This window comes from Chrysemys picta, chromosome 24, assembly GCF_011386835.1.
Source record: "Chrysemys picta bellii isolate R12L10 chromosome 24, ASM1138683v2, whole genome shotgun sequence".
Classification (NCBI taxonomy): domain Eukaryota; kingdom Metazoa; phylum Chordata; order Testudines; family Emydidae; genus Chrysemys; species Chrysemys picta.
The window spans coordinates 7,939,230-7,967,208 of NC_088814.1; the positions used below are offsets into that span (position 1 = coordinate 7,939,230).

The following is a 27,979-nucleotide window of genomic DNA, read 5'->3' on the forward strand; positions in this document are numbered from 1 at the left end:
TTATAAAAAGATGGATCTTTCTCGCTTTATAAAAGAAAAAAAATAATAATAATACAACACCACGACAACCACCGACGACACAGATGATCTCTCCTTGCAGCTGAACCCTGCTCCCGTGCCCGCCCCCTCCCAGTCGACAAATGCCCCGTTCCAGTACAATAATTGGTCACTTCATTGTAAAAAAAAATTCAAAGCTGGGATCCGCCTGCCACCGTCTTTGCCCAAATGCTGGTTGAATACGACGGATCAACCATGTTTCCTTTGGGTGAAGCTCCCAATGGTATGCTCCATAACAACCCTACTAACTCCCCCACCCAGTGCCAGCCCTTCCCGCCCCTGAAACTGGGCAACATCTTTTTAAACTCCCCCCACCACCCCGCCCCAAACACACACACACACAAAAATTCTCCCCTGTCCCAGAGGGAAATGCCGCGTGGTAAGTTCGTTCCAGGAGCTCTTAAGTGCAGTGGGACTTCGCTTTCCAGGAGCTCCGGGTGCAGCGTCAGACTGTACAAGACCGTCCCCTCCTCGGCTGGAGAGGCAAAGGGGGAGATCGTCCCGACGGCTGAGTCCTGAGCCGCTCGGCTCGCGCGCCGCCGGAACAACGCTCTGCGCCTCTTGCCACAACATTTTTGTCGCTGTTTTGTTGTTGTTTTAAAAGGGATTTTTGTGGGGGGGGAGGGGGGGTTGTAATAAAGTCCGGAGGGGGTAGCTGGAAGTTGAAGGGGGAAGGTGGGGGCAGCTGGGGGGCTTTGAGGTGTAAAAATCCCCCTCCCTCTCAAAAAACAAAAATAAAATAAAGGATCGAATGCAAACTCTATGGGGAAAAACAACACAGAATATCCCCCCCCAAAACAAAGCCTTTTATCAGCTGCCTCCCCCCCCCCCCCCCCCCGATTAGTGTGAAATTCTTTACAAGGGAGGGGGAAAAAAATTAGCCACAGTGATTTTCCCATCCCCCTCCCTGCAACCATCAACCCAGATCTCCAGCCGGGATATTACTGGTCGGGGTGGGTGGGGAATTACTGAAAGTCCGGCAAGAAGGTGGCGCTGTGGGCGTTTCAGTTGGAGTCCGAGTCGGAGGAATCGCCCGAGGAAGAGGAGGAGCTGCTGCTGCCCTCGGAGTCATTGTCATCTTCCTCTTCGTCGTCATCCTCTTCGTCATCGTCCTCATTCTGGGGCGAAAGGTGAAGAAAGGGTTAAGAGTCTGGGGGGGAGGGGGTGGCTGGGGAATCGCAGGGCCTGTCTGTTCTGGGGAGACAGGTCCTGGGATGGTTCCGTCTGGCCGAACCCACTGCACACGGGTTTCCCACGCCAGCGCCGCGCACAGATGAGACCTTTGTTGGCATAAAGTCCCACCCAAAAGAAGGCAGTACGGGAGCCCGTAGGTCCATCACGCCACGGCTTGCATGCCAGCCGCCTTGCCCCGCTCAGCCTGCGGGAGCTGGTGGCACCGCCGGAGGAGGGATGGCCGTTTCCAGCACTGGTATGCTGTCCTGACGCGGGTCACCCGTTACAAGCCGGTTTTAAGTCGCAGGATTGAAGCCAGACCCACACTAAAACCTGCCCCATGAGTCTAAGGACTAAATAAGATTTCATGGCGAGCAGGCTGCCTGTTATTTGGAAGGGGGGACTGGAAAACCCACACCGCAAGATTCGGTTTTGCTGCCGCTGGTCACTAGATCTCCGAGCTCTCGAACGGCGGGAGGGAGCGTGGTTAAGAATTGGGGACAGGCAGCACGGACCCCTGCCCTGGCACCATTGACCAGATTCTGACTTCACGGCTGCTGTTGTAAATCCAGAGTAACTCCATTGACTTACTCCATGGTTACACCAGTGGGATGGAGATCAGAATCAGGCCGGATATCTTCAGCAGAAGACAGTTAAGACATTGTAAATGGTCTCTAGGGAGAGAACACGGCATGGAACGTGCTGCGGGTCGGTGGGAAGCAACGGCCATAACTCGGCCCCCCCTAGGCTTGCCCCAAACTCTGTGTCCTTGGGGTGTAGCTCCCCGCGCTGCGGACGCCAGCTGCGTTACACAATCAGGTCAGACCCAAGGCCAGATCCCCAGCCACTGTGAATGGGCGCAGCTCTTCTGACCTCAACGCACCGGCTGGGGAGCGGGCCCGCAGTGGTTGGGTCCCATGTTTATGGGGGATACTTTCTCTTGAAGACTCGTGGATTACTGGGCCCAGGGCTCTGGTACCCTTGGGCCGGATGGAGATAACACAGCCGGCCCTGGGGGCAGTAAACAGGATCAGAGGGGCAAACCAGGGTGGCGGGGGGGGGGGGGGGGGGTGTGTCAGTGAGCAGCATGGCACAGACGCAGCATCCCGTAGCACGCCTCAGGCAGCCTCACCTCATCCCCATCCTCGCTCTCCTCCTCGCTGCTCGACTCCGACGAGTCCCCGCCTTCCTCAGACGAGTCCCCATTGTCGTCGTCATCGTCGTCGTCATCCTCTTCCTCCTCGTCATCATCATCGTCATCCTCCTCCTCGGACTCCTGGGGGTCAGACGGACGTGGTGGGTGGATCTGTCCAGGACTCGTGGCCCCCACCCCTCCCTGGAATCCCCACAGTGGTAGAGTCCCGGAACACAGAAAAGCAGGGCCTTCGGCTAATGGGTTAGGGCCCTCAGTGCAATAGACCCAGGAAACCCAGGGATTACCCAGTGCCTCCTGGGATCTGTAGTTCGGGTGCCATGTGTTACCATTCTCCACTCTGGGCTCGGCTCCCCAGCTGGACTACATCTCCCATGATGCATGGGCTCCCTGTGCCAAGAGTACCATGGTGCATCATGGGAGATGTAGTCCTACCAGGGAGTAGGAGGCACCTGAACTGCAATTCCCAGACAGCACCATGGTGGCATTTCTAAAAACGTTTCTGTTTTTTGCTCTTGTTTTCCAAGCAACTCTTGCACCGACCCCTCCTCGTGGCCCGTCCCACTGGAGAGCTGCCCCTCCAGGTTGCAGGAACACACCAGGGAGTCGCCGGGGCCCAGGGAGGAGGACGGAGGACGAGGGCACTTACCGACTTGATCTGCATGGCGGGCTTCATTTTGGGGTTCGGCCCCCGCACCTTCCCCATGCTCTTGCGCTTCTGCAGAGGAGGGAGGGGAAGAGGAAGAATTAACGGGGCAACTCCGGAGGCTCCTCAGTCCCTCCCAGGAGGTCGGAGGTTAACCATCACCCCCACTCACAGAAAGGGCTTGGGTGGGGAGACAGCTTTTATAGATGCCTGGTTACTTCTCTTCCCAGCTCTGACGCTGCCCTGCTGGCTGACCTTGGGCAAGTTGCTTCCCCTTCTGTGAGCTCCGTTTCCTCTCCCTCCCTTGGTTCCCTGTGTCTATTTAGACTGGAAGATCTGTGGGCCAGGAGTCTCTCTCACGAGGCATATGGACAGCCCTAGCAGGGTTCAGGCCTCATGGTGCTACTGGAACATAACCAATTATGATTTTGTTCCCTCAAACTAAGGCTTTTTAAACCATCATCAAGGATAGCTCACACACACCCCTCTCCCCCCCGTCGCAGGGGACACTCACATTTGAGGTGTGCTCTTTGTAGGCAGCTCGCTCCTGCGGCGACAGGCTCTGCCGAGACAGGAGACTAAAATAACCACCCGGAGGAAGGCGAGGGGGACGGAGCTACGTGACTGCGGGGGCGTTCCCAGCTCCAGGAAGGGGAGTTGTGCCGGAAAGGGGATGTGTGGGGGGGGGGAAAGCGAAGACCCCTGTGCCGTTGGGAGTGCAACAGCACCGCCCCTCTGTCCAGAGCGGGAATTTCCTTAGCCTCCTCTGCTTGGAAAGCACGACAGGGAGTTGGGGGAACAGAGTTACCGCTGGATCCGGAGCGGTGGCCACTCTGAAATCTCTCTCGGGCTCCTGTGCTGGGAGAGGGGAAGCGACCTTGACCCCAGGGATAGCATCTGTCATAGCCACAGACACGTGCCCTATGGCATGAATGTTGGGGGGAGGGAGGATGGTCTGGGTGCGCAATGTACGGAGAGAAGCTAAATCAGGGACACTTGAAGCCTCATTTCCCAGCGGTGAGGGGTGAAGAAAGCCCCAAGGCACTTGGGAACAGAGAGGGGGAAGGGTTAGTGGGGGGACAACAGGGATGGGGTACCTCAAAGGCCACGTACCCCGAAAGCACGAGGAGTGGACATCCCAGGGGCAGGGGTGGGGACAGGAAACCGTGCGTGGAGTCAGAGCAGTTCGCCCCCCCCCCCGCCACTCACCTTGAGCCAGATTTCCAGGTGCATCTTGTATTGCTTCTGCTGCTCCTCGGCCATCTTCTTGTAATAGTCCTTCTGGCCCTGGGAGATGCGCTGCCAGCGGCTGCCGATCTCCACCATCCGCTCCTTCAGCGGCAGGTGGTTGAGCTCGCCGTTCGACAGCAGCTCCTGGGAGAACTTCTGGTAACCGTTCCTGGGGAGGGGGAGAGCAGGGTCAGAGAGCGGCCAGCCCCCCACCCAGCCAGGCCCCGTCCCAAGCACAGCCAGGCCCCGTCCCAAGCACAGCCAGGCCCCGTCCCAAGCACAGCCAGGCAGGAACAGGACCACACCCAGAATCCTGACCCCCCCATCCTTTTACTCTGATCACTAGACCCCACACTCGTCTCCCAGAGCCAGAAACAGAACCCAGGGATCCTAACCACCTGTCCCTCTCCTCCGACCATCAGACCCCGCTCCCCACCCCACACCTGAGCCAGAAACAGAACCCAGGGATCCTAACCACCTGTCCCTCTCCTCCAACCACCAGACCCCGCTCCCCACCCCACACCTGAGCCAGAAACAGAACCCAAGAGTCCTGACCCCCGATCCCTCCTCTCTGATCACTGGACCCTACAGTCCCCTCCTAGAGCCAGGAACAGAACCCAAAGATCCTTACCCCTTGTCCCTCTTCTCTAACCACCAGACCGCACCCCACATCCGAGCCAGGAATGGAACCCAGGAGTCCTGTGCTTCTGCTCTCATCCCCAGAATCAACCCACTCCCAAAGGTGGGACTAGGACCCAGGCGTCCCAACTCCTGTTCCGCTGCGCTAGCCACGAGCCCACTCTCTCCCCTGAGATCCAGGAATAGATCCCAGGACTCCCTGCCCTACCCTGCTCTAACTATTAGATAACACTTCCCTCTCAGTTCCCTGGCACTTGACTTTGGTCCACGATGAGCTGTGAGCCCCTGGCAGGGTCGAGCTCAGTCCCCTTCCAGCTACCTGAACCCCCGTTTTGCCCCCCTGGGCTGGTCTCTCATGCAGTGGCTGGATGACTGGCCTGTTTTCCACGTTGTCTGGAAGCAAGACGCCACCCACACTCCCCCGGAGGGATCAATACTCACATGGGGGGTTTCTTCGGCTCTCCCTGGAATTTCATCTTCTTTGAGGAGTTTGCAGAGCACGGGGGGGCCCTCATCTCACTCAGCTCTCTCTGGAGGGGGGACAGAGACGGACGAGGTGAGGCCAATCACCGTCTCAGCATATGCCTCTCCGCCACCCACCCCCCGCTCCAACCTCATAGATGAAAACTTCAGGCAACAAGGCGGTGGGCATCTCCAGCCACTGGGGCAATCCCCTGCCCGAAAGTCAGGAATGCAGAGTATCAGAGACGGAGTAACAGCCCCAGAGGAACCCCACAGCCCTGGGCGCAGAACAGATTCTCTGACCCCGGGGACGCACCTCGTAGCGCTTCTGATCCTCCGCCGCCTTCTTTATCCACATCAGCTTCTCCTTCTTCTCCATGTTGTTCCAAGTGGCCTCCATGGCTTTCAGCGCCTTCCCCCGGTCGTTCTGCGGCACAGGGAGACCCGGCAACGCTCAGGTTACGCACTGGACTCCGGGGTTCTACGCATGACTCCGTCACCGAGCGTGGGCAAGTCGCTTCCTTGCCCCGACCCCACAACACGGCGATATTTACGCCCCCCTCCCCTGGCGAGACCAGGTGACTGATATTTCTAGGGGCTGAACAATGCAGCACAGGGCCAGTTCTCCATACAACACCCCCCCCTCCCCGCCCCCCATCTCCTTTGCTACCAAGCACCCAACCAGACCTATGCCCAGTCCAGACCCATCCCAGAAAGGTCAGGTCTAGCAGGCTGCCCCGAGCCCACAATCAGGGAATGTCCCGTTCCTTCTCCAGCAGGGGGTGTGAAGGGTGGGGGTGTCCCTGTCTCCTCTCTCCCCCCCCTCCAACTCCTCACCTTGAAGCGAGCCAGGTAGTCTCCAATGACGCTCTGCTGCCAGATCTCCTCGGCTGTCTTGGGCGACTCGGGCAGCTTGGCGCGCTCCTCCTTGTCGGAGCCGTGCTTCTTCTCTGACTGCGCCTTCATGGCCGCCTCCCGGGCTTTGTACTTGGCCTGAGCAGACACACAGAAGGCTGGTGGTTAAGACCCAGGTCTCTCCAACGCAGTCCCCCGGCCTGGCTCCCCTCGGCAAATGCCTCCCCCCACGCCCCCGCCGTCCTAGCTATGAAATACCTGGGTGCGTGTGAGCTGGGCCCCCATGTACCCCCATCCCCCCCTCACAGAGATGAGAGGGGGAGCAGCATCTGGGCTATTAGATCTGTGGGGGGCTCCCCGGGGGGTTGCACTCCAGCTCCATCAGGTCCCAGCACTGTTTGGGCAGCAGCGAGATGGCACCTGCAGCAGCCTGCTTGGAACTGGCAGTGGAGGGTGTTTTAAGCGGGGGGTTTGGGAAGGGGTGTCACGCAGGTCAGTGGGTAACTGCCCCTTTTCTCCTCTCCCCATCGCTGTGCCAGGCACCAGAAACACGTGCCCGCAAGGCACATGTCCACACACTTTCCCCGGATAGTCTGCATAGAGCAGCGGTCCCCAAACTTTTGACCTCTGTCAACCACCCCCCTGGAGCTGGGGCCGGGAGTGGAGCCACGGCTCTGGGGGGGACGGGACGAGGGGGGGGGGGGGACAGACAGGGGTAAGGGGGCCGAGGCTGGGGACGGGCATGGGACTGGCAGCTGGGGCCCCGGGCATGGCCTGGAAGCTGGGGTCAGCAGCGGGGCCAGGAGCAGAGCTGGGTGTCGTTCCCTCCCCACAGCTCTGCCCCCCCCCCGAATGCTCCTCTATGCCCACCTAGGGGGCGCACCCCCCAGTTTGGCAACCTCTGGCATAGAGAAAATCAAGCCCACACTCAATAACCCCTCCCCTCACACACACACACACACACACACACACACACACACACACACAAACCTTCCAGCCAAAGTGTAACTTCCGACACACGCACCCTCGGCTGTGAGCTAAACCCCCTGGGGCCGGATGGACCACGACTCCAATCCCCCCACCTCCCTCCCGGCCAGGCTTTTAAATCCAGACTCAAGACCTCTCTGGGTTTAATCCCAGCAAGTTCTCATCTCTTTGAGCTGCTTGTTTAGTTCTGGTGTCTCATTCCATACAGCGGGTCCTGGGCTGCATGGAATCAAAGGTGCTCCCGAGAGATGCGAGGACCCCACTGCTGAGGAGGGGGGCAGCCGCCAGGACCCATTAGTTTGTGCCACCCGCTGGCGCCTTGATTGTCACGGTGGAGAAAATCACAACGGCTTATGGCCAGGTAGGGAGTGACCAGGGCCTGAACTGCTGGCGCCCCCTAAAGGGGATGGATGCTACCGGCATCCTCTGGGGCTCTCTCTCTCTCGAGAGGCGAATTAGCTAGAGGTGCCGTTTGGTAAAACAAGGTGTCTAACGAGCGTGTCATTGATTTCACAACCTTCTTCTTCTCTGAAAGGTCGTTCCACATCCGCGCCAGCAGCCGGGTCAGTTCGCTCTCGGAAAGTTCGGGTCGCTCTTCCTGCAGCTGCTTTCGCTTCTCCTCCGAGAAGATAAACATGGCAGAAATGGGCCGTTTGGGTTTCTCAGAACCTGCCTGTTGAAGAGCACAAAGGGTCTTGGTGTGGGGTTGAGTTTAAAAAAAAATATTATATATAATATGAAAAAAATAAAAAGGGCACAAAAAATCCCACTGCAGCTTCCAATAGTCAAAAAAAAAAAATCTGAATTTCTTTATGTTCTTTATTTTATTGGTTTAATTTTTCCCTGCTGGCTCAGCAGTTACCATCCAGAAGTCTTGAAGCTGGTTTAGAAGTAACTGGCTCTGTCCCTCTACTCTCACGACACGCACACGCACCCCCTGCGCCAAAGCCGGCCCCTCACCTTGCCAGTGTCTGGCGATGACTTTTTGGAAGCCGGGCTGGTGGCGCCTTTCTTGTTCGCTCCCAGCATCTTCTCTTCCCCCAGCACCCTCTGCTGTTCCTCCTCGGGCAGGCTCTGCATTGCAAGCAAAGGCGGGTGGGTCAGAGAGCACCAAAGAGGCGCGAGCGAGTTTTCAAAGGAGGAACAATCCAACGAAAAGGGAATGGAACAACAACAATGCTGCTGTTTTAGTCTCACTAACGCCTTTGAGCATTTCAAACCACATGGGCCTCGGATTCTCCTGCTCCAGAATCTGCCTACTAGAGAATCTCCATTCGCTGTACTGGGCCTATGACACAGTGCGGGATTTCCAGTCATATCCACTAGAGGGCAGTGGTGCACATAGGCACTAACCAATTCCTCACAGTAAAATGTATATGCCCATTTTAGAGCTGGGGAAACAGAGGTACAGAGAGGAAGTGACTTGCCCAAGGACACCCAGCGAATCTGTGGCACAGACACAAACAGATCCCAGGAGTCCTGACTCCCGGACCTGTGATTTAGCCACTAGACAACGCTTCCCTTTTATGACTCCAGGGATAGAGGGGGAAAGGACACCCCCACCTGAAATGTTTGGTGCTATAGGTACCATTTTCCAAATGCATTGGCACCTTCCTAGAGCACCGGGTTTTAAACCGGCGAACGTGCCCAGAGATTGGTTAAAACACCACGTGACAAAATGGACCCATCCTGAGACAGCTAAGCCCAGCGCTTCGGGGTGCTGGGCCCTCCCACAGCACGGACAGATACCAGCTCCGACCCGAGCCAGTCCCTGTCCCACCTACTCAGACAAAGAGGGACCTTCTCTTCTCCCCCAGAGACAGGAAGCTTTATCCTGGGGGAAGCGGGTGGGGAAACAGACCTGTTGGGTTTTCCACCCTTGGTTTTTGCAAACAAAATCATCGCGCCCATCCAGACATAACACTGGGGCTAGCAGCTCCCGGACGTTTTGGAAAAAGTAGTGCCTGGGTCAAAACAAGGCCAGGCCCTGCCCTGCCCTGCCCCACCAGCTGAATGAAGGCTAAATCCCCACATGCTGGGAAGATGGTGGAAACATGGTGGGGGGCTGGAAGGGGGAGGGGATCACACACACAAACACACACACCCCTGGATTCTCTCTCCGCTCACACCCATTTACATTGGAACAGCTCCTCTCACTCCGCTAAAGCTCCTCTGTGCAGGAGACGGCGCTTTCTCCGGAGCTGGTCAGAGACTGGGGAATGAATGGCCATCCCTAGCAGCCTGGACATTCACCGGAACAAAACCCTACCAAAACAAACCCTCCACTGCCCACACCATCCTCCCCTGGGAACGAACCACACGTGACAACTGTTAATCAAGTTGCTTAATGCATGACTGGAAGGGGCTGGGATACTGCAGTGATAGGGGGCGGGATAAGACCCCATATATAAAGGAACAGACTTCTGACTGACATCCGCCCCAGCGAAAGGAGACAGCTGGAGCTGCACCTGGGGAATACAGGGATACCATCGCGCCGTGCCTGCCTCTATAGCCCATGCTGCAGAGAAAGACAGGCCCTCGCGCACACAAAGCGCTCCCCCCACCCCAATTGTGCAACACGATCAGTGGCCCACGCAGAACAAAACAGACGAGCCATGTAATGAAATGCCAAGGGAAGGCTGGCCAGGGCCCCCTCACGGAACGAGCTGGGCCACCCGCCGCGTCCCAGGCACACCCACCTCCAGGAAGCGAAAGAGTTCAATTTCGTAATCTTTCTTCCTCTGGTGGAAAAAGCAGCAGGAGAGGGAGAGAGAGAGAGAGACGGTTACTAAGAGACGTCACCTCCATCCCCACGCACCAATCGAACACCCAGCAAAATCACAGGGGATCTGTGCCTTGGCGTCAGAGCTAGCGCCGCACAGCGAGAGAGCCGATTCCCTCGGCCCGAGCCTCTGGCACCGACCTCGCCCACAGTCAGTGCTCGGGGCTTCTAATCCCATCTCCCTGCTGGAGGATCTCTAAGCACTTCACAGCCTCTAATCACCCCTTGCTTAATCTGAGGCTCGGAGAGGGGACGCGACTTGCCCGGCGGCACGGGCAGAACCCAGGCGTCCGGCTTCTCTCCTGGCACTCGTTTCTCCAGATACACTCAGTTCAGGAGGGCAGCGCCTACAGCAGATGGGGCTCAAAACCCAGACCGAAGATTTAACGTGGCCACTTGAATGGCCAAGACAGCCGCAGAACCCGGCTGTTTCTAGCTGTTCTCCCCTTCCCCAAACTCAGCTCCACTGACGTGCGGGCCCCCGGCCTGTTCACCTGATCACACTTTTTGTGGTACGCGTCCTTCTCCTTCTGGGAAAGCAGTTTCCACTGCTGGCTACACAGCACCATCCGCTCCGTGCTGGGGACGTCCTTCATGTTGGCCATGAGCTCCGCACAGTACAGAGAGTAGCTGTTCCTGTGAAGCAACAATGGCTGTGAGGCACTAGGGGTCACCACTCCTTCCCCACCCCCACCCCGTCTCAGATGAGGGTCCTGCCCACACATGGCCACTGAAAATTCCCCAGCGGTGTTCCCTCTGGGGAATAACTTGGGGGATTCCAGCCTGCTTCCTCAGGTTCACCTCCTGTCCCAGTCTCCCCTGCAACATTGCTGTGCGCTGTTCAACAGCTGAAGTGCTCAACTCCAGAGGAGGCTGCATTTCAGTGGTGCAGCGAAAGGGAAGCAATTTCTGGGTATAATGCATAGACTATCAGGGTTGGAAGGGACCTCAGGAGGTCATCTAGTCCAACCCCTGCTCAAAGCAGGCCCAAGCCCCAGACAGATTTTTGCCCCAGATCCCTAAATGGCCCCCTCAAGGATTGAACTCACAACCATGGGTTTAGCAAGCCAATGCTCAAACCCACTGAGCTATCCCTCCCCCCTATAATCCCAACTATATTGTCCTCCAAAATCTGGAGCAGCCAGCGTGTCAACTGGCTGGATGCTGCGAAGTCAGTGTCACTGAAGGCCCGATTACAGGCCCATGCCCAGGAGTCACATGATTACTCCGAATCCGAGGGTACGTCTACACTACGGGAGCTACACTGCAGCTGTGCCATGGTAGTGCAGATGCGTCCTACTTGATTTTCTGTCCACTGCAGTTAATCCACCTCCCCGAGCAGCAGCAGCTAGGTCGACGGAAGAATTCTTTTGTACGCCTAGCTGCAGCTAGATTTTTTCAACACCCCTGAGTGATAATGAGGTCGAGCTAAATGTTAAGTACAGAGCAAGGCTGAGCTCTCGTTTAAAAAAAAAACTTGAAACCGTGATCTGAGCGCAACAACAGCCTGCATCTGCAGAGAGCCTGGAACGACAGCTCGGAGGAGGAACTCAATGGGGTGTTAACTCCAGGACTCACCGCCCTGGAGCACCCTGCCAGTGCCCACCCAGAAGAGGGCTCTGCTGGTAGGAGGAGAGCACAGGGAGCCCAACTGTCCCCCCAAGCAGATACACCCAGCTGCTGGAGTGAGGAAGGGCCCAGTGGGGCCAAGCCACGGAGGGTGGGGCCATGAGTACGAAGCCAGGAAGAGTGTGCCTAGGGCCTCAGATTGCCTTCTTCCAGTCCTGCTTTTCCTGGACCCACACAGGGGAAGGAATGGAAAGCCCCAGATCTCCGCCTTCCCCAAGAAAAAGCAGCATCAGCCCCACCCCCGAATTGCAAGGGACTTACGGAGGGGGCTTGGTGGGTCGCCCGTCGAACTTGTCCTTGAGCTGGCGTTCTGCCTTGGTGAGGGTGGAGCGTGTGACGCCTTCCTCGAGGTTCATCTCCGGGTGCTTCTGGATGTAATCCCGCATGATCTCCTGCGGACGGCAAAGCAGCCGGCGGGTTAAGGGGGCCGAGCCGACGCCCGCCAGCACAGGGAGGGGAGGAGGAGAGAAGCCAGTCACCTCCCTACACCTCGCCCATCTGCCCTCGCTTTCGAGAGGCAATGGATCCCAAGCTCTGTGGTGGAAGGCTCTGAGCTACCTGGGCTGTGGGCTAGCCCCACAATGAGTGGAAGGAGAGGGGCCTGCATCCCTCAACAGAAACCCCTCAGGCTGATTACAGAGAGGGGCTGGCCGGCTCCCAGAACGCCCCTCGGCTGGTGGCCGGGAGGTGGCGCCCGTCGGGCCGGGGAGAAGATGGAGGGGAACTGGTGACTGTTCCCTACCTCGTACTCCTTTCGCTGTTCCAGGGCCTTATGAATCCATTTCAGCCTCTTTTTGTCGGAGAGTTGAGACCACTGCTTGCCCAACGCGTCCTTCACCTCCTTCGTGGTGGCCTGAAAACCCAAAGCCAGAGGTGAGGGCACAGGGGTGAAATGCGGGCCCCGCCCGCCCTCTCTCCCGCCTGGAATGGCGGGGCAGCGAGCCCAGCTCGCAGGGACGTGGGAGGGGAGTCGCCTTTGCGCTGGGGGGATCTCACTGCTCTGGGTCCTGCAACGGGGCTCGGCACTTCTCTGCGCCCTGGGAAACACAGCGATCCTGGGCATGCTCACTGCACCGTCCTGCCCCTACGTGCTGCGTCCCTTCCCTAGCCGCAGCGAAACCGGTGCTCTGCCCTCTCTCTCGGGCACCGGGTCTGCTCCCAGACACACGGCGCCACTTCCTTACCTCTGTCCGGACAGCACAGGACTTCTGCTTGGTGCCTCTTCCTTCAGGCCCCCTCCCGTCCCCGGCTTCTCTCCCCCCCCTCCCATGGTGTAAAGACACACACACACACAGGCCACATCTCCACAAGGAACTCACATCCGGACGCACTTTCAGGTAGATTTTCTTCTCGTGATTGTACCACAGCTGCTGTGGGGTCTTGGGTTTCTCAGGGACGTCCGACTTTTTGGCATTCTGAATAAGATCTGGGTGGTCTTCCCTTCACGCCGTGGGGACAAGAAGGGGGGGGAGTGAGCGTCAGAGGCAGCGAAAGGAAGAGACAGACCATAACACTCTGATCAACTGGGTTCCACCCTGGGACATCTTGGCCCGGAACCTAGGAGGGCTACACACTGAGGCCTAGAACCTCAGCGGTATTTAGGCTCCTCATATCCATTGATTTTAATGGAAGATAGCAGTCTAAATGCTTTTGAGGATCAGGGCCCTAGCGGCTTAGGAGAAGGGGAAGGGCCCAAGAAGAGAGTCAGGGGGTCATAGGAATTGGAGCTAGAAGAGATCAAGGCCATACTGCAGTGGGGGGCCAACGTAGGATCCCTTTAATGTATTTAAGGACCCCATCGACTTGGCCCCCACCATTCTCTTGGGGGGCGGCTTTGTCAGAGAAAGAGCCTTCTACTGACCCGCCTGCTCCAGCCCGGGCCTTAGTCTGCGTCCCCCCAGGACACCCAGCTTGAGAGCCAATGAAACCATTCAGATTCAGCCGTCCTTTCCCTTTGTTCCCCCCCGTCCTGTTCCTCCTCGTTGTTCCCCCCACAAAGGGCTCCTCCCTCTGTGGGCGTTACACGTCCATGCTCATCATCCCCCATTAGTCGGGACAAACACGGCTAGAGATCGCCCCCGGGGAGACAAGGCCAGTCAGTGTCCTACCTGAATCTTGCCAGGTTCCGCTCAAACTCCTGCTTCTCCCGCTGGAAGTCCTGGATGTATTTCGTCTGGGAGGGACAAAGGAGCCGGGGTGTTAACAGGGGAGGGGAGCAAGCGGAGTCTGACGTTCAGCTGCCCAGCAGAGGAAGGGGACCCCCGTGCGCTGGGAGGCTGGCGCCCAGTCATCTCGGCCAGCCCTGCAGATGAAGTGCTTGACCCCTGCAAGGTGCTGAGTACCCTGGCTTCCACGGGGGTCCATGGGAGTTCAGGGCTCGCAGCTCCCTGCAGGATCGGGTCCGGAAATGGCAGCTAGGGACTGAGATTTTCCAAGCTGCCTAAGGGGGTTAGAGGCACAATTCCCATTCATCCTAAGGGGCACCAAACCCCTAGGCAGCTTCGGCGAGATCCCAACCTGGCCGTTGCCTAGAGCCTGGTTTCAGGCCAGAAGGCCCTGGCGCCAGGTAGTCGGAGGGGACGTTTATCGCTGTCCCACGTCCCGTCGATACGCGGTTTAGCGCCAAGACCTCTGCGGGGACAGGCGAGGGCTTAAACATAAAGCGAACGGCGCATGCAGCTGCCGCTCCGATGGAACGTCTGGCCCAGCCGGGTGGGCGGGCGCTGGGCCGGGGCATGGGATGGATCGAGCCAGGGTGACCTCTTGGATAGAGCCAACATGTCACGTGAAGCTCTGAAACGGTCACAGCAACGGCTCAGTCCCTAACCTCTTCCGACTGCAAGGAAAGCCTTCCCCGGGGGGCCTAGAGCAGGGCAGCGTCGCTGAGCCCACAGATGGGCAGCCTGGACCCAGAGCGCCGGGCGCACGTTTATCTCACTGCGCAGCTGACCCTGAAGGCTAATGAGGATCAATCAACGTTGTAACCATTTTGCTGCCAACCATTTCAGTGGAAAAATTACAGGGGGAGCTTGGATACCACCCGTCTCCCCACCATACACCCCCCTCCCCAACAGATCCCAGACTCTACAAGAGATCCCAGAAAATACTGAGTGCGGAGGGGCAGGGGGCGGGGATGGGGGGGCGATAATCTTAAGAGCCCAACGGGTTTAAATATATAATACCACCCAGCTATTTGTGTAGCGCTTTTCGCTCAACGATCTCAAAGCGCTTTCCAAAGGAGGTCAGTGTCATTATCCCCATTGTACAGACGGGGGAAACCGAGGCACAGAGCAGTGACGTGACTTGCTCATCCAGCAGGCCAGTGGCTGAGCCAGGAATAGACCCCACGGCTCCCGTGTTGCAGTCCAGTATTCTACCCATCAGATCACACACTGCCTCCCTGAACATGCTCTGTCCTAAGGACTTGTTGCCCACCTGAACCCTGATCCTGCGTGGGCAGACTCCAGAGTCTGTCCAGCTCCCCCCCAACCGACTACAAGGGGATCTGGCTGCATGGAGCACAGGATCAGAGCCTAAGTCGTGTGTGTGTGTGTGTGTGTGTGTGTGTGTTTGCACGCGAGAGAGAGAAGCTCCCAAGTCCCCCATTCTGTAGCTCCACGTACCTTTTTCTTTTCAGGGAGCTCCTTGTATTTCTTGGACAGGATTTTGGTCAGATCCAGGTTGCTCATTTCAGGGTGCAGCTTGGCATATTTGGCTCGCTTCTCCATGAAGAAGCGGAAGTAGGGTGTCAGGGGCTTCTTGGGGAAGTCGGGGTGTTTCTGAGGGAAAGAGGACAATTACAAACATACATCCCCATGCACACCACGTCCCTGTAAGGGGACGGATGGCCCAGTGATTTGGGCACCAGCCTGGGACTTGGGAGACCCGGTTCAGTTCCCGGTTCCGCCACAAACCCCTTGTGTGACCAGGGGCAAGTCACTTAGCCAGTCTGTGCTTCAGTTCCCCATCTGTGATGGGGGTGGGGAAAGCGGGGAGAACAGTACTGCCCTGCCTCACGGGGGTGGTGAGGATACACACACAGCAGGCTGTGAGGTGCTCCATGCTATGGGAATGGGACCCATACGAGTACCTAAGACAGATAAATAACAATCCTTCAGCTTTATCAAGGCCACCAGGGGCTCCCCTAGGCTCTCCAAGACCATTTACACACAGTAATTAGGCCTCCCAGCCCCTCTCGTGAGGAGGGTACTAGTGTCATTTTAAAGACAGGGGAAAGGAAACTGAGGCACAAAATGGGGAAGTGGCTTGACTCATGCCGAGAGTCTTGACTCCCATTCTGTGTTGTAGCCGCTAGACCGCGTTGCCTCCCCGAGCCAATTCGCGGCCCCCTGCTCTGAACTTAAGACACAGGTTATCAATAACACACCCACGCCTGTTGTACGTAGTTCACATGGTCACCATACGTGGCTAGTACCCAGAGCTTTCCACCTCCAACGTGCTTTACAAACGTTAGCTAACTGATCCTTCACAGCCTGGGGAAGCATGTCAGTGTTGTCATCGGTCAGAATGAAGCCAAGTTTTCCCCCACTGAATTAGCCCTGGAATGTCCCATTAGATCAATTAGTCTATTTCCCCGCCAGAGAATATCACAAACGGGAGACTTGACGTGTGATGCATTTTCCTGGACTCCAGTACAGAAGACAACTCCCGCTCCTCCCAGTGATGGTTAAGGCAATTCTGCTGCCCCCTGCAGAGATCCCCCAGCCTGGACAGGGTGGGACACGAGACCCCATTTGTTGGCCCCGTCCCTATCACCTACCTTGAGCTTTTTGCCCTTGTAAGGATTCTTTACATGTTCTTCAGCATCCATGATCAGCTCTGTCAGCGTTCGGAATTTCCTCACCTACAAGAATAGGCGGGGATCAGTTCCCACTACAGATCAAACAGCACCATGGTGATAACAGATCACAAGCTGGGGGAAAGGGGGGGGCAGCTTTGCCATTTGTACAGCGCCGGACGCTTCGATGCTAAACCCTACAACGCTCGACACTTCACTAACAATGCTGTGGCTCACTGTTTGAGCCCTCCCCCAAGCAGGGGGAGACAGGTCAGTGTCATCCCCACTGTGCAGAGGGGCATAGGGCAAAGAGTGGGGGAAGGGACTTGCCCACAGTGACCCACTGGCTGAGCCAGAGCTGGGGGAGAAAGTGAACACAAATGATTGAAAAACCCAAGTCTTATGGCCGGGTAATCGGACTTTGGTTGTTTAGGTAGAGGAAGAAGGGGACTCGGGAATTCCTGTCTCCCACACCCCGGCTTAGACCACTCACTCCCCTGCGCGACACAAAGCCATGGCCCGATAGCACTGAGCGTCAGGAGAGCGCCCAAGGTCGTCGTGTTAAACGCGCGGAGGTTACCTCGGTGGAGATCTCCATCCACTTCATCTTGCACATCTCGCCAGAGAAGTCCTTGAAGGCCACTTTGTCCCAGTCCAGATGGGACTCGGTGGTTTTGAATTTGCTGCCGTCGTTGGAGGGCAGGTTGCCCTTCATGCACTCCAGCAGGGTCAGCATGTCCTCCTGGGACCAAAGGTCTGAGCAAGGAAGAAACCAAAGGATCGAAACCACATCGCAGACGGCTGGCCCTCCCTGAGGCTGGAGGACACGCAGCTCTGCGTGGAAGCTTTTTACCGAACGCCAGCGGAGCGACGGCCCTTTAACCCAACGCAGCCACAAGCAGGATAGCACCACCGCACCCAGACTTGGCCAGCTGCCGCTTCAACCAGCATCACCTTTATTAGAGCAGTGCAGCACGCAGAGACTACAGATCCCAGCATGAAATTCTCCCCTGTGAGGCAGACAGACTGCTCTGCGTAATTAGGGGGACCACCAGCTATTTTTCCATCCTCTTCTAAAGGCCAAAATGTCCCAGCTCAGGCAGAAATTTCACTCAGCATGCGCCAGAGGGTTGTTTTTTTAAAGCAACAGCAGACAAGCCGGGAGCTATTACGCTGCAAGTGCGGAGGACTGTTTCTTTGACGCAATAAGGCAAGAGCTGTTGAGTTTACCTGATGGCCGCTTGCAAGAACGTTCTCTTGCTGAGGGATGTTTTTAACCTCTCTCTGCACGGCAGGTTGGCAAATCTGGGAAGCCTCCCCCAAAGTAAAAAGGGAGGCCTAGGGGCACTGGGAAGCCGTGGCTACAGAACTTCCATAGGCTCAGAAGAGCTCAGTTTATGCCACCCTAGAGCCTAGCGGATGAAGGACACAAGTCGCTATGGCCCTTTGACGCCGGCTGGGCTGGCGTGATGGGGCTGCGGGACAGGCACCTGGTACCCTGTTCAATTCCCCCCAGTGCAGGAAGCCGCTCTGGCTGGAGCAGGGAGTGGGTCAGCTAGAGGAACGGCGGGGCCACGGCATTCTCACAACCTGGCAAAGTTCCACAGGGACACCAGTGAGAGCAACCGGAACCAGCCCCTGCAGCCTGCTGAACAGGGGAGGCACAAACTGGCTCCTCTCCCCCCCCGCTAAGACTGTCTAAGGGCCAGCCCCGTTGCTCTGTGGTTACTGCATTGCCAGGCAGATGCTCAGTGCCGGCCGGCCTATGGGGGCAATCACCAAACCTGCACGCTGCCCCCTGGAAGAAGCAGGGAGCTCCCAGGGAGGGAAGCGAGGGGAGCAGCTGAGAGGCAGGGCAGAATGCACAGCTAGGAGCCTGGAAGGTTTGTTTCTAATGCCCCCCCCAGCACCTCGGCTGACAGAAGTCGGAGCCAAAGGGGGAAAAAGACGCACGTCATGCGGGTCTCTGGGGAACACGGCTCTGGGGCGCCGAGATCTCCCTATTTACGGCTTTTCTTCCCGACATTCAGCCCACGTTTTCCTTTGCTCGGTTTTATCCCCTCCCTGGGCCCTGAAAAGAGGCCGGCAAATACTTACTTGAAAAATCTACCCATTGTAGGGTTAGCCCAGCTGAGCAGTCAGTAGATGAAGAGCTGCTCTGCGTGGTGCGGAGAGCAGACCTCCAAATCCCCCCCCCCCCCCCCCCCCCCCATACAACAGGGGCCTCGCTTATCCACATCTGCAGAGCGCAGCGCGTTACACGCTAACCCGCGTGCTTTAACGCAACTGTTTTAAGAGTGACCATTTCCGTTCTAACTCCCGCTTTCGTGACCACGGACCCTGGAGGCCGACCGCCCAACCCACATGCAATACATAAGAAGGCGGGCAGACTTGGATTCAGAGTACATGAATGAAAACTGGGAGAGACTGCACCCCGGAGAAGCAGACAGCTAAACGTCATTATCTTCCTTGGCTGTTTCTCTCAGCAATCAACACGTGCACCGATCTCCTGGGTTAGGCAAGAGATCTGACCACATGATCAGAAGGGTCCCTTTGGATTTTCGAATTGATGGAGAGATCTCTGAATCTGGCTGAAGAGATCTAGTCATTCTTCCGCTCTACTCAACACTGTTAAGGCCTCAACTGGGATATTGTGTCCATTTCTGGGCATCGCACTTTGGGAAAGATGTGGAGAAAATCCAGAGGCAACAAAAATGATAAAAGGTCTAGAAAACAGGACCTACGAGGAAAGACTGAAAAAAATAGGGCTTGTTTCCTCTGGAAAAGGGAAGACAGAGAGGGGGCATGATAAGTCTAAGTATGCAAAAGGTTGTTACAAGGAGGAGAGCGATAAATTGTTCTTCTTAACCACTGAGGACAGGACAAGAAGCAACGGGCTTAAATTGCAGCAAGAGAGATTTATAAGTTAGGAAGTTTTTCCTAAAATCTAACTGTCAGGGTGGTTAAGCACTGGAACAAATTACCTAGGGAGGTTGCAGCATCTCCGTCATTGGAGGTTTTTAAGAACAGGCTAGACAAACCCGTCAGGGATGGTCTAGAGCAGCAGTTCTCAACCAGGGGTCCGAGGCCCCCTGGGGGGCCGCGAGCAGGTTTTAGGGGGGTCGCCAAGGAGGGCCAGCGTTAGACTCATTGGGGCCCAGGGCAGAAAGACGAAGCCCCGCTATCCCCAGCTCCACCACTTGGGGCTGAAGCCTGAACAACTTAAGCTTCGTGGGGCCCTCTGTGGTGTGGGGGCCCAGGAAATTGCCCGGCTTGCTACCCCTTAACGTCGACCCTGGCTTTTATATGCAGGAAAACAGTTGCTGTGGCATAGGTGGGCCACTGAGTTTTTATAGCATGTTGGGGAGGCCACAGAAAGAAAAAGGTTGAGAACCCCCGGTCTCGATAATGCCTCAGTGCAGGGGACTGGACTAGACGGCCTACTGAGGTCCCTTTCCAATCCTACATTTCTAGGAATTTGATCTGGGCAGCAAAATGGCAAACAAACCCTATATATATTCACATACAGTAAAGTTAAGCAGACTAAATGCAGTAAGTAAATGGAAGTTTCCCCACCTAACAATACTTAGCCTTTACATACCAGTGTTTCCTCCCACATGCCTCCCACTGCTTCTTTTTAAAATTCCTTCCCCGCCTTTGTTAAAATCCTTGATTCAGTAGGGGAACCCACAGGTGCATAATTCTGGGACACCACAGCTACTGGAAATCTTATGGAAGTCCCACTTTGTCCACCAAGTTGCATTCTTGGGCATGCCCAGCAAGTCCTGGATTTTTACAAAGGGGGCAAGTAAAGATATAAAAAACAAACACAGGTTTTTGGTATTTCGCTGCCAAGTCTTCTATATTCTACAGATTTGTACTTCGGGTCGGACTCAAAGCCTGTGGGGAAGTTGCCTATTGATTTCAGTGAAAGCTTGATCAGACCCTCAATTCAAAACCACCTTCCACTATGCGGCTCACCTTTCAAAGGCTTTTGATTTGAAGTGAAGGGTTGCAGAATTTTAACCCACGACATGGGAGAAAACTGAGGTTTGCAAAGCTCTGTATGGGATAAGGACACCTCATTCCCATGAAAATTAAAGGGAATTAAAAGTTCAGCTCTCCTGAGATTTTCAGAGCTGGCCATCCTAAACATTTGCTGTTGGGGTTTTTTCTTCTCCCCAAATTAAAAACAATCTGATCTCTTTAGCATTTGGAAAATTAACAGCTGTGAACTTTGTCTACCATTTTAATCAATGACATGTTAAAATATATTGGTTAGACTCCCAAGTTCCAGAGTAACATTTATTCATATACTGCTTTCAATCCACACACACAGTTCCCATCAGTGTCAAGAGTTTTATGCAAAGAGCCAACCACGGTCCTTAATAGCACACAGCAGACGTTAACAGGACAATAGTGAGGCCTAAGCCGGCCCCACGTGTACCTCTTGCTTCTGGGTTTCGGGGTGTACCATAATGGATTTCTCTGCTCCATTCTTGGGAACGGCCAGTTTATGGAAACGACAAAAATCCTGCACTCCTCTCAACCACCCAACTCCAGTCCTTGTGTAAATGGACACAATGCCACTGAAATCAATGCACCTGATTCTACTAGGGCATTGAAATAAACTTACCTGATTATACCAGGGCATATTTGGTTCAGAAAGCAGGGTCTTTGTACGTCCCCAAGTCCCCGCATGCCTTAGCTTTGTTGCTGCAGAATCTCCCCTCAAAGCACTCCCCAGTTAGACTCCATTCACCAACCACCTCCATTTTGGTGGCAGACCGAGGGGGAGGAGGGCTGTGTGTGTGTGTGGTGATTTTAAGGTAGGCTAAATTCTGTCAAATCTTAACAATTTCCCTTTCACAGCCTCACTACACCTGTCAATCAAATGAGCTACCTGACAGACCCGCATGGCTCATTAATATGGATTTTGTGTAGCTACGTTATCAGATCCACCACTCCCGAGCAAACTCTGCAGTCATCTCCTGGGGTCTCTGGCCTACGACTGCACCCTATACCAGATGCTTCGAAGGAATGCAGCTGCCACCAAGCAATGATGTACATGGGTTGCCAGGGGTGGGGAGGGATTTCTGCTGCTCCCTAGAGAAACATGGTATCTGATCTTCCATGTCACCATCTTAGCATGCACAGATACAACTTCTGGGCTCTGATCTGGCAGTCTTCGAGTCCCCAGGATGGGAGAAGTCAATGGGAGCCTTGGGCATGCATGCAAGGAATGGACGGGAATCGGTTCTTTTATCATTCATGGTGGGTGTGGCTCCAGTATTGGTCTTTCCGTTTTCCCAAGGGCTTTTTAAAGCGCTTCAAGCAGCCATTTGCAGGGCAAAATTAACACAGGAAGCCTGATTCTGACCTTATCAGTGAGAATTATTATTTCTTTGCAGTATCGTAGCGCCCAGGAGCGCTAGTCCTGGCCCAGGCTCGCATCGTGCTAAGGGCTAAACAAACACGGGGGGGGGGGGGGGGGGGACACGACTATTCTAGTCAGATTTGTACGTGTGTGGGGCTAAAACCACTTTAAAAATTAAAAAAAGAAAATTGGATGATCTAGGAGGTGGAGGCCTGAGTCAATCCAGCTCCAATGTGAACAGTTGCAAGGTTTTTTACCCACGAAAGCTTATGCCCAAATAAATCTGTTAGTCTTTAAGGTGCCACCAGACTCCTTGTTGTTTTTGTGGATACAGACTAACACAGCTACTCCCTGATACTTAACTCCAGCAAAGTCAACGAAGCTGCACCCGATCCCATCAGGTATGGATCTGATCCTGTATGTTTCGTTCGAATGTTACAATCATGACACAAACCAATAAAAGTTGGCCTCGATTTTGAATTTCCGGGCTGGCATCCATAAACTAGTCCGCCAGGCCCCTTTCTACATCCACAACTGGATGGAGTGGGGCTGGAGCATCAGTCTTAACTCTGCCGGCTTTAGTGGCCACTTTAAACGTTAAATAATTTTATTGAGTGTCCCCAGGAAAGGGCTAGCAGAAAGCATGGTCTGAAGGCCAAATCCATGCACGGATTCTGGATTTGCTCTAACTGCTAGGTACAGTTTATTACATCACAACCAAGGCACCTTTCTAATTTTTAAACGCTGTTGCAAAGACTCGCACAAGTGCTTAACTACACACACCCGTAAGTAGTCTCATTGGGATTACTCATATGCTTAGATCCTTGCAGGATTTTGAGGGGTGGGTACACAAAGAGGATCTCAAAGCACAGATCCCTTTCAGACGGGGAAAGCCTGGGCAACAGGGCTGCTCTCACCTTGGTTCTTGGGAGCTGTCATTTCCAAGTCTGCAGGGCAATCTGCTTCTCCGTTCATTCTCCACCTGTCTGACCCAAGGGCGATCCCTTTTGGGTCTCTCCTGCTGTCTCTCAATCTACCTTAAATCAACCAAGCTTCACTCTAAAAGCAAACAGAAACCGGAGCTATAAACTCTGGTTGCAGAAAACTTGTCTTCCCTGGTCTCTGGACCAGCCCAAGCTGAAACCGCTTCTCTGAATTAAAATGGGCCCCTTCCCCCAATCACACCAGAGCCAGGAGAACTCGGCTAACTGCACCTCCTTTACCTGTTGCACCACTGAAAAATTGCATCCTGGTGCCAAAAGACTGGGTAGGATAGGGACGGGGTGAGGGACCCAAGGGCCCAGCTTTCCTCCAGTGGAGAGGGAGGAAGTGGGAGTGGGAAGTGTGAGAGCATGGAGGAGTGGGACTGCGACCCCCACCCTCCAGTAGACTCCTCCCATCCATATCTCTATCCTGCACTGCATTCCTGACCTCTTCCTCCTCTCCCCTGTGGGAAGGGGGACCCAGAAGAAGGCCAACCCCAGAGACAAGGGGACAATGGGAGCCCAACCCCTTTACATAGACCCATAAGTCAGAGAGCCAGAAACTCCTCCCAACATATGAGGAGTGGGAGCTGGATCAGGGGCACTGGAGACATCCGCATGTATGGGGGTCAGAAGGATGGGGGAGCTGAGATTGAGGGAGGGGGCTGGGCTGTGATGAGGGACTCCCAGGCAAGGGGAGGGAGAGGGCTGGGATTGTGGGGTGGGGAGCAGAAAGACCTCCAGCCCGGGAGAGGAAGGGGCCAGGGTGGAGAGAGCTGGACTGGGATCACCGAGGGGGAAGGGAAAGACACAGACAGGCAGAGGGAGGAGGAGGCCAGGATCACATTGGGGGGGGCAGAGCGATCCCCTGGTGGAGGGGGGCAGAGAAAGCAGAGGGATCCCCAGGCGGAGGGAGGAGGAGCAAGCTAGGATGGTAGAGGGATCCCCAGACTGGAGAGGAGGGGCTGGAATGGGATGGGTGGGGGAGGAAGGAGGGATCCCCAGATAGAGGATGAGGAGCAGAACAGAATGGGGGAGGGTAAAGGGAATCTCAAGCAAGAGAGTTGGGGTTGGGCCAGGATCATAGTGGGGGGGACCAGAGGGCTCCCCAGGCAGAGAGAGAAGCAGGCCGGGCGGGGGAGGCAGATCCCCAGGCAGGCCAGGAGAGGGGGGACAGATCTCCGGGGGGGGGGGGGGGAAGGGAGCAGAGATGGTGGGGGCAGACCCCCCAGGCAGGGTGGGGGAGCAGGAGCAGGCTGGGAGGGGGAGCAGATCCCTGGGGTGGTGGGGGAGGAGCAGATCCCCAGGCAGGGGGGGGAGGAGCAGGCCGGGAGGGGGGGGGCAGATCCCCGGGCGGGGGGGGGGGGGAGGAGCAGGCCAGGAGGGGGGAAGGAGTAGGGAAGGGGAGGCAGATCCCCAGGCGGGGGGGAGGAGCAGGGATGGGGGGGCAGATCCCCGGGCGGGGGGAGGAGGAGCAGGCTGGGCGGGGGGGCAGATCCCCGGGGGGGAGCAGGGAAGGGGGGGCAGATCCCCGGGCGGGGGGGGGGGGTGCAGGCCGGGAGGGGGGGCAGATCCCCGGGCGGGGGGGAGGAGGAGCAGGGAAGGGGGGGCAGATCCCTGGGCGGGGGGGGGAGGAGGAGCAGGATGGGGGGGGCAGATCCCCGGGCGGGGGGGGAGGAGGAGACCGGGAGGGGGGGCAGATCCCTGGGCGGGGGGGGAGGAGGAGACCGGGAGGGGGGGCAGATCCCTGGGCGGGGGGGGAGGAGGAGCAGGGAAGGGGGGGCAGATCCCCGGGCGGGGGGAGGAGGAGCAGGGAAGGGGGGGCAGATCCCCGGGCGGGGGGGAGGAGGAGCAGGGAAGGGAGGGGCAGATCCCCGGGCGGGGGGGGAGGAGCAGGCGGGAGGGGGGGGGCAGATCCCCGGGCGGGGGGGAAGGAGGAGCAGGGAAGGGGGGGGCAGATCCCCGGGCGGGGGGGGAGGAGCAGGATGGGGGGGGCAGATCCCCGGGCGGGGGGGGGGGAGGAGCAGGGAAGGGGGGGGCAGATCCCCGGGCGGGGGGGGGAGGAGCAGGCCGGGAGGGGGGGGGCAGATCCCCGGGCGGGGGGGGGGGAGGAGCAGGATGGGGGGGGGCAGATCCCCGAGCGGGGGGGGGAGGGAGGAGCAGGATGGGAGGGGCAGATCCCCGGGCGGGGGGGGAGGGAGGAGCAGGATGGGGGGGGCAGATCCCCGGGCGGGGGGGGGGGGGGGAGGAGCAGACCGGGAGGGGGGGGCAGATCCCCGGGCGGGGGGGAGGAGCAGGGATGGGGGGGGCAGATCCCCGGGCGGGGGGAGGAGGGATCCCCACGTGCCCTGCGCAGCCCCTGCCCAAACGCAGCTCAGGCCAGCGCCAGTCTCCTCCTCCTCCAGGCAGCGGCAGCCGGGCGGGACCGACGCGCCAGCAGCTGCGCCTCCCTCCCCCACCCCCTCCGGGGAAAGCAGGCGGCCTCCTCCGCTGGGCGCTGCGGCGTCACCCCCGCCGCCTGCCGGCGCCGCTGCCGCCCGACGCGGGGCCTGCTCCCGACCCCCCCCCCCCCTCCCGCGGTACCGCGGCCGCCCCGGAGCCGCTCACCGGGCGGAGCGCGGCTCGATCCCCGTCTCCCGCCCGCTGCTCGGGCCCCGCCTCGCCCGGCGCCCGCCCGCTCCCCGCGGGGACCCGGGGCCGTTCGGCCTGCGCGGCGCCCCGCTCCGCTCCCCCGACCGCTCCCCGCCGCCGGAGGCTCGGGCCCTCCCGGGGCGCCTCGGCCCCGGCCGCCGCCACCCTTCCCCGGCCGCCGCCCCGCCGCGCTGCGGCCCCCGCGCCGCTCTCTCCGCCCGCCTGGTTACCGGGCTCCCCGCGCGGCGGGCTCCGGCAGACAATGGCTGGCTCCGCCCGCCGGCTCCGCGGCTCGCCCCGCTCCGGCCCTGAGCGCGCCGCCGAAGCCGACACGGACCCACCTCCCGAGGCTCCAGGGCAGGGGGGCGGGGGAAGGACTCGCCGGAGCCGCTGCAGCCGCAGCCTCGCCGGAGCCGCTGGGGGCAGGGGAGGAGGAGGCGGGGAGCGCCGCGCTGGATGCCCGGCTGGGGGCGTCCGGGCAGCTGCGGGCAGAGCCGGGCTGCGCGTCCTCCCCGCACCGACCCCCGGGGAGCGTCTCTCCTCCGCCCAGCCCAGAACCACCCACCCCAGCGGGGGGTCGGAGCCCCGCGCCCGGCCGGCGGGGAGGGGAACCAGCCTGGGCACGCACCGCCCGCCGGATGGCGGCCCGGGCGGGGATGGCGACCTCACCAGCCCCGGCGCGGAACTAACCGCCTCGGGGGGGTGGAAAAAAAAAAACAACCGCCCAGCCCTGGACGCCTGCCCCCGAAATCCAGCCGCCCCGGCAGCCTCCCGACCGGGGCCCCCCTCCAGCCCCGCGTGCGGTCCCCCCCTGCACGCGGAGCGGCACCGCCGGGCTGCAGCGCGCACGAGGCGGCGGCGGCGGCGCCGGGCTCCCCCTCCCCTACCGCCGCGGCTGCTCCAGGGGGGTCCGGTTCTGCAGCAGCCCGGAGGGGCAGGAACCCGCTTTCCACCCCGCTTTGTAAGCGCCGATCCCCGGGCAAGCCGAGGCTCATGGAGCCGCCGCTTCCTGCAGGGCGATCCCCGGGCCTCCCCCTGCTTGCGAGCGCGTGGAAAATCCGCCTCGATCTGCCCATGCAGCCAGCCCCAAAATCTCCCCGCTTGACCACACCAAAAAAAAAAAAAAAAACCCGAGCCCCGGTGCCTTCTCTTCCCCCGATCGCCTGCTCCTTACCGAGTCAGCCGGGCACCAGGCGAGTCTGCAACCGGGGGGGAAAGCAGCAGCTGCAGCCAACCGCCGCCGGAGCCTGCGGAGGAAACAAAGCGCCTCCTCCAGCCCCAGATGGCGAACCAGAGCGTCGGCTAATGGCGAGCTCCACATGCGCTCCTGCTGCAGCAAACCAGCCCGGTGCAGCAAGCGTTGCCTCGGATCGTGCCTTCTCCCCCCTCCCCCTGATCCGTCTCTCCCACCCACCCTCCCTTGCAACAGGGGGCTGCATCGGGCGCGTTGACTGCTGGAGGTCGCGGGTTGCTTTTTTTTTTCCTCCAAAAGGCACCTACCTGCAAATCAGCCAGGCTGAAGAAGGAACTTGGGGGCTGCTTTTTTTGGGTGCTTTTGAGCTGGGGAGCGCTGGTTGAATGCTGGCCAGCTCTGCAGCGCTGGCCCCGGGCGTGGACTCGCTCCAGTCCCCGCAGAGAGATTGCACTTCCCCCGCCTCCATCTCTCTGCTTTTTTCTTCCAATCAGCCGGGCTCTTTTCGCTCCTGGATCCTTAGCCAACCTCACAGCCCTTCACAAGTCTCCACTTTTCCATCTGCTCCCTAAACGGAATTGTCAGAGAACCCGTTCTCCTCTCCTCTTTTAACTCTCTCTTCTGGCTCTTACGGGGCTGTGTGTCTATCTGTCTCCTCTCTCTCTCTCTGTGTGTGTGTGTGCGTGTTTATTGCTCTTTGCTTTTGCAACACTGTAGCCAAAAGAAGAGAGGAGGAGGAGGAGGAGGGAAAAGGAGAGACAGGGAACGAGAAGGGAGGAAAAAAAAAACAGCTTACATTTGCAACAATCCTCTTCTGACGTTTGCAACAACAGCACCAAAAATTCAAACGGTCGATTTCCTACAACCCATCGCGAATAGCACGGAAAAAAAAGAGGGTTTTTTTTTTTTTAAGTTCCACCTATGCACAAAAATAAAATTCAGATTTTCTTTGTAAAGTTCCGAGGGCTGGGACAGACATTTGCAGCAACGCAAAAGAAGGAACCTGAACTAAACTGCCAGTGGCTACGTTGTAAACAGGCTCACGGGGAAGAAGGAGACGGGGGAAAAAATGGGGAGTTTTGTTGTGTGTCTCTTGCACCAGGAAATGCACAAACAGGTCTAGAGTGAAATTCACACTTTCCTCCCGGACTGCGTGAACCGCTGGATTTGTTAACGATACCGTGAAATTGACACTCTTGTATATTTCAGAGCCGGAGAGGGGCGGGTGAAGGGAGAGTTTTTCATTCCCCCCCACCCCCCCAATTTTTTTTAATCTAATTTTTCCAACTCCACCTTTGTTGTTATGGGCGTCATCTGCTGCTAGCCAATCCCCTGTCTGGGATCTGCCTGTCAAATTAATGGCAATCCCAATAAGCAAGCGGCTC

At 57.6% G+C, this 27,979-nt stretch overlaps 1 protein-coding gene across 19 annotated transcripts; it reads right to left on the reverse strand.

The window, feature by feature from the left end:
• On the reverse strand, positions 1 to 27,855 carry UBTF (upstream binding transcription factor). 19 transcript variants are annotated; one of them, XM_065577668.1, is made up of 22 exons: positions 26,903 to 27,271; positions 22,706 to 22,847; positions 20,013 to 20,196; positions 16,992 to 17,167; positions 16,394 to 16,477; positions 15,237 to 15,392; positions 13,722 to 13,786; positions 12,933 to 13,053; positions 12,356 to 12,466; positions 11,875 to 12,005; positions 10,479 to 10,620; positions 9,902 to 9,943; positions 8,163 to 8,276; positions 7,720 to 7,875; positions 6,198 to 6,353; positions 5,677 to 5,787; positions 5,340 to 5,428; positions 4,239 to 4,428; positions 3,544 to 3,591; positions 3,033 to 3,101; positions 2,363 to 2,506; positions 1 to 1,175 (listed from the first exon to the last, which is right to left on the reverse strand). In XM_065577668.1, exons 4-22 carry the CDS (start codon positions 17,145 to 17,147, stop codon positions 1,062 to 1,064), a joined length of 2,199 nt encoding a protein of 732 aa, XP_065433740.1. In that variant the 5' UTR covers positions 17,148 to 17,167; positions 20,013 to 20,196; positions 22,706 to 22,847; positions 26,903 to 27,271; the 3' UTR covers positions 1 to 1,061. The 19 variants fall into 19 exon arrangements, with proteins under 19 accessions (XP_065433740.1, XP_065433741.1, XP_065433742.1 ...); XM_065577669.1 differs by lacking the exon at positions 26,903 to 27,271 and adding an exon at positions 26,577 to 26,804; XM_065577670.1 differs by lacking the exon at positions 26,903 to 27,271 and adding an exon at positions 26,290 to 26,531.
• Positions 27,856 to 27,979: the final 124 nt, after the last annotated feature.